This window comes from Pollachius pollachius, assembly GCF_949987615.1.
Source record: "Pollachius pollachius genome assembly, chromosome: 1".
NCBI classification, from domain to species: Eukaryota; Metazoa; Chordata; class Actinopteri; order Gadiformes; family Gadidae; genus Pollachius; species Pollachius pollachius.
The window spans coordinates 44,150,819-44,162,006 of record NC_136934.1 but is presented as its reverse complement, the minus strand read 5'-3'; the positions used below and the strand labels follow the sequence as shown (position 1 = coordinate 44,162,006).

At 46.1% G+C, this 11,188-nt stretch overlaps 1 protein-coding gene across 1 annotated transcript in view; it reads left to right on the top strand.

Annotated features, from left to right (window-relative positions):
- LOC307079735 (lamin-A-like) overlaps nt 1-11,175 on the top strand; it is a 14,265-nt gene extending 3,090 nt beyond the window's left edge. The window contains exons 3-13 of the mRNA XM_079742237.1: nt 4,306-4,462; nt 4,800-4,925; nt 5,480-5,650; nt 5,769-5,894; nt 6,337-6,557; nt 6,933-7,374; nt 7,587-7,694; nt 8,605-8,724; nt 8,836-8,907; nt 8,984-9,133; nt 9,872-11,175. Coding sequence (XP_079598363.1) covers nt 4,306-4,462; nt 4,800-4,925; nt 5,480-5,650; nt 5,769-5,894; nt 6,337-6,557; nt 6,933-7,374; nt 7,587-7,694; nt 8,605-8,724; nt 8,836-8,907; nt 8,984-9,133; nt 9,872-9,907 — 1,729 coding nt within the window. The 3' untranslated portion in view covers nt 9,908-11,175. The remainder of the gene's footprint in view (nt 1-4,305; nt 4,463-4,799; nt 4,926-5,479; nt 5,651-5,768; nt 5,895-6,336; nt 6,558-6,932; nt 7,375-7,586; nt 7,695-8,604; nt 8,725-8,835; nt 8,908-8,983; nt 9,134-9,871) is intronic.
- The last annotated feature ends 13 nt before the right edge of the window (nt 11,176-11,188 follow it).

The following is an 11,188-nucleotide window of genomic DNA, read 5'->3' as shown; positions in this document are numbered from 1 at the left end:
AAAGGCATCTTCAACTATTTCACCTCGGGAGCGAGCTTAGTGATGATGCTAACAGCTAGGAAGTATCATTGGGAGCTTAGTGGTGATGCTAATAGCTAGAAGTTATCATGCTAGCTGAGGGCAGACTCTAGCAGTAGCTGTGCTAGCATCCAAGATGGCCATGCGGTATGAGGATGTTTATGCTAGCAGCAGTACAGCACCAGGCAGAGACAGACTTGTATCAGGCTAGTCCACAACTGTTTACAGTTCCGACTCATTTGCACAGCAGCATATTTGTGGTTTTGAAACCGCACAGCCTATCTAAAGAATGTCTTAATGGGATGACGATAAGCGATATCTTGGAACTTAGCACCAGCAGGCTCTAAATTATACGACGATGTATAATTTAGATACGATTATGGAGAATTTAGATAAGATTATATAATTAAGATAAAGATTAAGGGTTATATAGTTACGATCACACATACAAAGCTCTAATAGCAGGTATTAGGTGTGTAGTGTGTCAGTGGTGAGTATGTTGGTGTGAAATAGTGTGAGGTGTGTTCGTTTAACTCTAAACGACAGGTCAGGGTGTGGTCGACGATCTTTTGTGGCAGGTATTTTGTGTTTCAAGCCAGCTGTGAAGGTGAAAATTTCCATCTTCTATTTGACGTGCAAACGAAGCGAGGTGTAGCTAGCAGGGGCTGAGAGGAAGGACCTCTAGGTGGAGACGGTTTAAACCTGGTTGGTGTTTAGAGGAAGGACCTCTGGGTGGAGGTTGGTTAAATCTGGGTGGTGTTGAGAGAAAGGACCTTTAGGTGGAGGCTGGTTAAATCTGGGTGGTGTTGAGAGGAAGGACCTCTGGGTGGAGGTTGGTTAAATCTGGGTGGTGTTGAGAGGAAGGACCTTTAGGTGGAGGCTGGTTAAATCTGGGTGGTGTTGAGAGAAAGGACCTTTAGGTGGAGGCTGGTTAAATCTGGGTGGTGTTGAGAGGAAGGACCTTTAGGTGGAGGCTGGTTAAATCTGGGTGTGGTTGAGAGGAAGGACCTTTAGGTGGAGGCTGGTTAAATCTGGGTGGTGTTGAGAGGAAGGACTTCTGGGTGGAGGCTGGTTAAATCTGGTTTGTTGACGCTCCATGTTTGGTTGCCATGGAGCTCAGGAATCTTGGCTGGTCCTTGTGGTTACCTCCTGGGACAGGAAATTGATCCATATCAAGGTTCACGGTTAGCAGTTAGCAAAACACACCAAACTAGTTGACCAACTCACATAGCACACATACCTTCATACTGGTACTCTTTGTATACTTTCAGTTCAACTGCCCTGAGTGTGTAAGGGCGCTGTTACGACAGCTGTATGCATGCAGCACCGTTTGCACACAACTGTTGAGCCCGGAGCGCCTGTGTCAGTTGGTGGGGGGGGGTCGGTGGACGGTAGTCTGTTGTCCAGTCTCAAGCTCCAAGCTGTCTCAAGCTGCTACATGTCTTCTAACTGATCCACACTTGTGAATAACGTCCAGCCACTCTCTCTAGAGTATTTTATTATATAGTATATTATAGTATATTATTAATCCAGCTACTTATTTATTATGCATTATTTAACTATACATTTGTTTATTTAGTTTTTTAATAGTCCATTACTTTTTTTCGTGTTTAATTTGAATGGGATCCTGCAATGCTCTTTTCTCTGAAAGGTGGTTCGACATGCTTTTGTGAATTCATAGTTTGAATATGAAAGCATAAACCGACTCTCCCTTTGGCGCTCAGGTGTGGCTGTGGGAGGGGCTACAGGTGTGGCTGTGGGAGGGGCTACAGGTGTGGCTGTGGGAGGGGCTACATGTGTGGCTGTGGGAGGGGCTACAGGTGTGGCTGTGGGAGGGGCTACATGTGTGGCTGTGGGAGGGGCTACAGGTGTGGCTGTGGGAGGGGCTACATGTGTGGCTGTGGGAGGGGCTACATGTGTGGCTGTGGGAGGGGCTACAGGTGTGGCTGTGGGAGGGGCTATAGGTGTGGCTGTGGGAGGGGCTACAGGTGTGGCTGTGGGAGGGGCTATAGGTGTGGCTGTGGGAGGGGCTTAATGTGTGGTTGTTGGAGAACCTACAGGGGAAAAAATAATATTTCAATAGCTGTTGTTTCCATGGCTGTTGATAGTGTAAAGGCACTATCAACAGTCTTTTGGATCCAGACAACTGCTAGTAGGCAGCTGGTCTAGAATGACAATTACACGCACGCACGCACACACACACACATACACACACACAGAGAACAACGGAAAGAAAGAAAATGGGGAGAGGGCAAGTCGGGAGAGAGACAGGGAAAGTGGAGAAAGGGAGAGAGGATAGATAATTCCAGGTCTCTTGGTAGCATGGGTGTGCCCAAAGCATGACCATGCGGTGGGTTATGTAAGATCTGTTTGATTCCGTCTTCTCCAAAACGCTATAATTGAAGCAGGCTGCTGTTTAGAACAGCCGGAATGTGGAAGTGCCTCGGAGGGTAGAGAGTTAACCAGAACACTGGGAACTCTGTGTGTCTCCAGTTTCATTAGACAATGAGAGGAAAGCTTTGCAAAGAGTCACTGGAAAATATTCCTACACTTTACATTTAACAACCTCCGTCCTGCAGCATACCCTGAGTAATAAACAGAGGAATGTTTCTGTAGTCCTCTTCGATGTTAGCTACTCCAAGCCTTAGCTACCCCATTCCAAATCTCCAACCTCTCTGTTGATAATCTCTGCAGTATAAATTAAACCTGTTGCTAATACTCCATATACCTTCTATACTACAGATTATCTTGGCTTCACACGTCCACTCACTAGAGTATTGGGTCGGCACTTTCTGGTTTTGGTTCTTCTGTGTGCAGGGAAAGCATGTCCACAGCTGGTTCAGATTGAAATGGTCTTTTACCAATAAAGGTTCACCATTCAGTGGATGCTAGACCCTCACAGTATAAATCCTAGCAGAAGTGATTTCATTATTTCTATAATCTATTTTGCATTCAGTTACGGCTCTGTCTGCTTTCCTGTGCAGATTATGGACGGGGCATATTAACTCTAGTATCCATCAACGCCCATAATGTCTTGGTGTCAACCCCATAATGTCCTGGTGTCAACCCCCATAATGTCTTAGTTTCAGCCCTCATTATATCTTGATGCACACCCATTGATAATGTCTTACTTTGTACAAACCCAGTGATAAGGTCTCAGTGTATTCTAACCCAGTGGTATTGTAGTGTAATGTTGTGAGGCTAAAGTATAAAGACAAATTATGCCGACAGATGTTATTCCTGCTCTTAAAGGGAGCAGAATTCCCCTTCCTCAGCTAGATGTTTAACCAGTGACTCATCCCTACAAGACAAAGCAGGCCACACATTCACAGCAGCTTGTGTTCCCTCAGGACAGGAGACGACGTACGAACATGCGACAGCCGCAAACCTTCTGAACTCAGAACATTGGAAATCCTACGTTGGTTCCCATAGCAGCATAGCATTCCCATAGTTCCCATAGCATTCTCATGCCTCAATGGTTATACCTAGTATGCTAGGCTATAGGCTAGCAGTCTGGTCTCTATATGCTAGCAGGCTAAAGCCTAATGACCAGGCTGGTGTCAATATACTAGCAGGGTCAAGGATAGTAGTCTGGTGTCTGTATGCTATAAGGCTAGGGGTGAAGATTATTGGATCAATATGATAGTAGCAGTCTGATTTATTTATATAGAAATGCCAGCAGAAATTGGGCTAGCAGTCTGAAGTCTAGTATGTTGCTTACAGTCTGGTGTCTTTATCATAGTAAGATAAAGGCCAAGAATCTGTCTGTCTATGTGCCAGCGGGCCATGGGCAAGTGTGAAATGGTAATCTCCTGGCCTAAACGCTACTGTTCTCTAGCCCGGGCTGAGGCTAGCAGCCTGCTAGTTGCCCAAACACTCAGGGAATGTTTCGAGGTGTGTTTTGTTAAGTAATGTTTGTAGATGTGCAGTAATGTGTGAGTGGGTTTTATAGTTGGATAGTTTGGTCTAATAGTAGTATTCTGTCTTCAAACAGAACCGTGTGTGTGTGTGTGTGTGTGTGTGTGTGTGTGTGTGTGTGTGTGTGTGTGTGTGAAAGGGGCCCCTAGAAAATATAACAATGGCTCCTATGCCCTTCACATTAAAAAGTTCCCAATGTGGTCTGACTCTAGTACTGTACAATAGTTCACTTCACATTAAAAGTCCCCAGTGTCGTCTGACTCTAGTATTACAGAATAGTTTTTTTTCAAATGAAAAGTTCCCAGACTTGTCTGATTCCAATATGGTAGTTCCTTCACATTAAGAGAGTGGTTGTTGTCTCCTGTCCAGGAACGGTAAGAAGGAGTCTGATCTGGAGGCGGCGCTGCTGCGTCTCAGGGACCTGGAGGCTCTGTTCAACTCTAAGGACGCCTCGCTGTCCACCGCCCTGGGCGAGAAACGATCCCTGGAGGCCCTGGTCAAGGACCTCAGTGCCCAGCTGGCTAAGGTAGGACCTACCATCCTAGATACCAAGACTCTAGGAATCAGGACTCTAGATCTCTAGGGCTCTAGGTCTCGTATCAAGGACCCAAGAGTCTGTAGCTGAACTATGTGATCCACCTGCTGGCCAAACCATGATCCTACAGTTGATATTAAAATTTGAAGTTTTAGGCATTTAGCCTAAGCACTAGTCACTTAGTGAAATTTTTGAAGTAAAAATCCCAACTATCCCAATGGAAAATTCAGATCATTATATATTGTCATTTGTCACTAAATAAAATTTCTCTCTCTCTCTCTCTCTCTCTCACTCTCACTCTCACTCTCTCTCACTCCCCGCTCCTCAGTCGGAGGCCGGGCTGGCCGAGGCCCGAGCTAAACTCCAGGAGCAGACGTTGCAGAGGGTGGACGCTGAGAACCGCCTGCAGACGCTGAAGGAGCAACTGGAGTTCCAGAACAGCATCTATACCGAGGTCCACACCACGCCAAGTGTTCCTACTAAGGCTGCGCTAGCACTAGCTCTGGTAGCTAGTGCTAGGGCTCCACTATGCTAACTTTGCTAGCTACAACTAGTTCTCCGCCAGGCTGATGACGGATGAGCGTGACCTTGTTTCACTTTATTTTTTTTCATATTTGTTTTAAGCATGTTGATTGAGGCAGGGAAGTATGTAAAGTCAAACTAGACAAACTAGAAATCCCTGAAGCTCAATCACTTCTGGAAGCTACACTAACTCTACTATCCACAGCTTGGTCTCCGCCAAGCTACTCCGCTAGTTACAGCTAGGTCTCCACCACACTCACTCTACTTACTAGCAGCAGCTAGGGGCCCGGTACGCTAATTCTGCTAGCTACAGACAGGTATCCGCCAGGCTAACTCTGCGCTAGATGGCCACTGTTAAGCTAATCGGCCAGATATTTATTTTAAATCGTGGTGTGTGTGTGTGTGTGTGTGTGTGTGTGTGTGTGTGTGTGTGTGTGTGTGTGTGTGTGTGTGTGTGTGTGTGTGTGTGTGTGTGTGTGTGTGTAGGAGCTGAATGAGACTAAGAATCGCCACCAGTCTCGCCTGGTGGAGCTGGACAGCGGGCGCCAGGTGGAGTTTGAGAGCATGATGGCGAGCGCGCTGGCAGACATGCGGGTCCAACACGAGGAGCAGGTGGCCCTCTACAAGGAGGAGCTTGAGAGGACCTACACCTCCAAGGTAGGGAGACACGCCCGGAGACCACACATGTTGCAGTGAAGGTGTAGTAGTCATCATACTGGTCGGCAGTGTGTCAGTGGTTAGCACGTCTGAGGCCGTGATGCTATCTGTGTGCTAGCTTGAGAACGCGTGCGTGTCAGCGGAGAGGAAGAGTCACCTGATGGGAGCGTCTCAGGAGGAGCTGAATGAGAGCCGCATCCGCATGGACACCATGAGCGCCCAGATGAGCAAGCTGCAGAGCCAGGTGCGCACACACACATACACACACACACGCATGCGCACGCACACACACACGCACGCACACACGCATGCACGCACGCGCACACGCGCACACACACACACACACACACACACACACACTCAGAGACTCTCACACTCAGAGAGACACACACACACACACACACACACTCAGAGACTCTCACACTCAGAGACGCACGCACGCACGCACGCACGCACACACACACACACACTCAGAGACTCTCACACTCAGAGACACACACACACACAGACAGACAGACAGACAGACAGACAGACAGACAGACAGACAGACAGAGAAACAAACAAACAGAGAAACAAACAGAAAGTGAGAGAAACAAACAGAGAAACACACACACCGAGGCACGCACACAGAAGAGAGGCGGACCGTCCCTGATGAAGGCGGCCTATGTCCGTGTGCGCGCGTCCAGGTCTCCATGCGGGACTCCCAGCTGCGGGAGCTGGAGGAGGAGCTGAGGAGGGAGCGGGAGGTGTGGAGGAGGCGCCTGGAGGAGAAGGAGCAGGACATGGTGGAGATCCGCAGCATGATGCAGCAGCAGCTGGACGACTACCAGGAGCTGCTGGACGTGAAGCTGGCCCTGGACATGGAGATCAGCGCCTACCGCAAGCTGCTTGAGGGGGAGGAGGAGAGGTAGCCCCCCCGACACTCGATTCACCAGTAGAGGGCGTACCATTAAGGCCGTGTCCTGACCGCAGCGACCCGGGTTCGATTCCTGCCCGTGCTCCTTTGCTGCATGTCTCCCCTCTATCTCCCATACCTTCCTGTCTTACTCTACAATAAAAGGATAAAACCTTAAAATAAAATGATCATTTATAATAATAAAAAAGGGATTCACCAGTTGGATCAATGCAGAGGGATACGTTCACAGGGGAAATACCCGTGGGTATATCCTGGATATTGGATATATAGTTGTTTGTATACGCTTGACCAATCAGAATCCATAGTATGTCATCTGCAACGGTTGCGTCATACGACTCAGCCCCCTCTCCCCCCTCTCCCCCCCAGGCTGCGCCTCTCCCCCGGCTCCAACACCAGGGTGATGGTCAGCCGCAGCTCCACCTCCAGCCACAGCCACTCCGTACTGTCCGGGGGGCTTGTGTTCTCGTCCCCCCCCGTCGTCTCCTCGAGCCGCTCCTCCTCCAGCCAGGCCAAGAAGCGTCGCCTTGACGGCACCAGCGTGGCGGGGTTGGGCGGTGTAGTCTCGGGCGGGGCGGTGTCCGGGGGGGCGGCGTCCGGGGGGTCGGTGTCCGGGGGGGCGGCGTCCGGCGGGGCGGTGTCCGGCGGGGCGGTGTCCGGCGGGGCGGTGTCCGGCGGGGCGGCAGCGATGACGGGAGTGGTGGTCACCAGAACTAAGGTTACCCAGAATGCCTCAGCCAGCGGGCGCGTCACCGTGGACGACGTCGACATGTATGGCAAATATGTCCGCCTCAGCAACAAGTCTGATGAGGTGGGTGACGTTATGTGGGGTGTTGTGTTGGACGTTGTGTTGGACGTTGTGTTGGACGTTGTGTTGGACGTTGTGTTGGATGTTGTGTGGGGTGTTGTGTCAAGTGTTGTGGTGGGTGTTGTAGATTCAGTTGGATGTTGTGGTGGAGGTTTGTGTTGGATGACGTGTTTACTAGTTGGATGTTTACTGGTTTGATGTTGGTTTGGCTGCAGGATCAGCTACTTGGTCATTGGATAATCCAGAGGAAGGAGGGGAGCAGCGAAACAATCAGCTACAAGTTCCCACCCAAGTTTACCCTGAAGGCTGGAGCCACCGTCACAGTGAGTCTGTCTGTCTAACTTAAACAAGTCATAGAACCAACTGCAAACCCAAGGCATGGTGAATCCGGCATTCCAAAAGAAGACTGCTAGACTTAAATTATTAACTGACTAAACAACTCTAGTATGTCGTATTTGAATGACACTACAACAAGATGAAACTAAAGTAACTGAGCAACGCTAAAGTAACTGAACGACACTAGAGTAACTGAACGCCTTTAAAAAAACTGAATGACCCTAGGGTAACTGAACGACATGAAACTAAAGTAAGAGAATGACCCTAAATTAACTGAACGACAGGAAACTAAAGTACCTGAATGATGCAAAAGTAACTAAACAACATTCAACTAAAATGTAGCTTTTTCCTTTTATCAGTCCGCTGGAGAGCTGTTTTCATGCCACTGATATTGTGACGATTAGTATCACTATTTACTAAGGACCAGCCAGACATTCAACTGAAATTCGCCGATGGCTCGGCTGTTTGTGACGTTGATTAATAACTAAACATAGTGCAGCACAAGTACTGTAACTATCGGATCAGCTGAGGGCCAGCTAGTCATAGGTTGAGTATCAAATAACAACCACCATTTACTTAGTGTGGGTATTCTGCCAGTCAGCACTGGCCAGCTCAACGTTCCCTCTGATAATTAGTGGTTTGATTAGGGGTGTCTCATAATGCTGCCTTTGAAGCCTTCGAGTGTGATTAAGAGCAATACAAACAAGTGGACATTGATTTGCAGCCAGTTCTGAACTTTATGGGGGGTTGATTTGCTGTAATCCCGCCAGGCATGGCTGCTCCGACTGGCCTTGTACTAATTAACAGGTCGTCTGCGGGACAAACAAGAACTACACATAGACAGATCTGTCTGCTTGCCTGTCTGTCTCTTACCCTGTCTGACCTTTGACCCTGTAGGTGTGGTCATCCGGAGGCGGAGGGGTCCACAGCCCCCCCACAGACCTGGTCTGGAAGACCCAGACCTCCTGGGGCACTGGGGACATGATGGAGACCCTGCTGATCAACACAGCTGGAGAGGTCAGCTCCTCTTCCTCATCCTACGTTATACCTCGTCCTTCCTCCTCCTCTCCTCCTTCTTCTCTCTCACTTCCTGTGACCTGACCTTTCTGTGACCTTCTGTTTGCCCAGGAAATGGCGATGAGGAAGGTGACCCGCTCCTTGTTCCAGGAGGGTGATGATGAGGAGGAGGCGGAGGAGGAGGTATGTTACTCTCCCTCCTTCTGGCTGATCTAAAGGCGGATCAGGTTTGTGAGTGCTGCTCTGTCGCCCCCTGCAGGGCGTTCACGAGTACTACCTGCGCAGCAGAACGGTCATCTGTGACTCGTGCGGCCAGCCGTCCGAACGCGAGTCCTGCGGCGGCGGCGGGCTGCCGCCGCCGCCACTGGGACAATCATTTATCTTTGGGAACAACGAACGCAGCAGACAGGTAGCTGATGATTCCTTCTTAACATACCTTACATTTTCCTACTGTACTTTAGTGTAGTCTACTGTGCTCTACAATGGTCTACTACGTATTGTAATGTACGATGACATACTACTGTATTTTTCTGTACTCTACTTACCTGTACTTTTACATACTTCACTGTACTTAACTGTACTTTACAATACAGTATGCTACTCTGCTAAACAGCTCAAGCATTACAAACAATAGCATACTTTACTGTTCTTAACGATACTTTACAGAGCTTTACTGTACTAAACTGTATTTTAACAAACTTATATATTTTAAGTACTGTAAAGTACTGTTTATATCTTTACAGTACTCTTTAGAACTGTAAAGCTTAAGCAAGCTTTACATTACTTTCCAAAACGTAACTTTACTATACAACTTTACCATTTACAGTGCAAAATAAATATACATTTAGCATGTGTATTTACTCAATTATAGATCTCAGATTAAATATGTAGGATTTATTTATTTATTATATATATTTATGAATTAATTTGGAATATCTGATCTATAATTTTTTTATCGGACCTAATGATATATGTATACATGTCTTATATTTAAGGACACCTTTATTTACTATTTTTGTGTGTGTACATGTGAATGTACTATTTATTTATATGTTATATAATTCTATAGTCAGTTATGTACGATTATTTATTTCTTCACTAACTTTCCTTTATTACTCTCTTCCACCTCCTCTCTGTTCTCCTCCAGGGGGCGCTGAATGCAGAGTCATGCTGTGTCATGTAGAGACCCTCCTCTTCCTCAACGGGAAAAAAATATGCTGGAGTTTGTACTAAAGTTTCTTTCTTATAAAGTTTTTTTGTTTGTGAAGTGAATCTAAGTTTAAAAAAAACCCTTTACCTTAACGTTAACTAAAGTGAAATGAAAGCTTGAGTAATATTTCATAAAGTTGAGGATGTACCTCTAAAGGTTAAGGATTCAAAGTTTACTAGAAGATAGTAAAACTTGTAGTTTGATGATAAGGTAAACTGTATACCTACCAGTAAAAAGCTAGTAACAGTAAATGTATTTTTAGAAAATTTGATTATGGTTCTGGAAGGTCTGACCCAGAAGTTTATGTTACTCAGGATCCAAGCTGGATATTTTGGTTGAGTTATCAAAGAGTAAATGTAACAAAATAACGATATCAATTAATAATTGTGGAACTCGTGGTACCGTGAAAAGCATCTTTCATTTAAATAGTCTACTTCTCTATACTTGGAAGTAAAATTATATTCTTATATTATACTTGTGTTTTATACTTTATCTCTACAGACGCTAACTATGTTGTTGTTTCCTTCATGGAGCATGTTGGGGGAGGAGCTATAGATCACATGAACAGCAACGGTTCATGTGACTAGTGTGTTGGGGAGCTTTCAGGATCAGCCCTCTCACCCTCTTCTCAGAGGGTGAGAGGGTAAAGGTTTGATATTATGGTGATAGGGTTAATTGGTTAGAGTTTTGTGAGGGTTAGGTGGATGCTTTCGGACTTTGAGACTTATATACTGTCTGGCAGCTTTAACTGATTCTACAAGTCATGCTTCAGTTCTCATTATTTTTACACCTTTTGCATTTGTACTGTACTTTTATACCATTAGCTAGGTTAGTTTTAGTATCCATGGTCGAGTGAAGGGCCTTTAAAGACTTGTGAAATGACCAGTCAATATAATACTGTATCCCGTCTCTCTAAAAAATAGAAACAATTTTCAATATTTTGTCATTTAAAAAGAGCATTAAAATTGTATTTTTTCAAAGTATGTATGTATCTTTGGTGCTACATTGCTTGCGTTTACATTAATATGACCAAATGCATTGCAGTCCATCCCTAGCAGGTTGCATTTTTGGAAAGATTTAATTTGAGAATCGGTAGATAAAGATCTATTGATTCAGCTCAGGTTCTTTTTTTGTTTAAATGGATTTCACGTTACAGTGAAAAGTCATACAACTGCAACCATGGGGTCATGGGGCTTTTGATTTTTTTAAGAAAAATGCAAAATAAAGAAAATACAGTTGCCCATTGTTGTTATT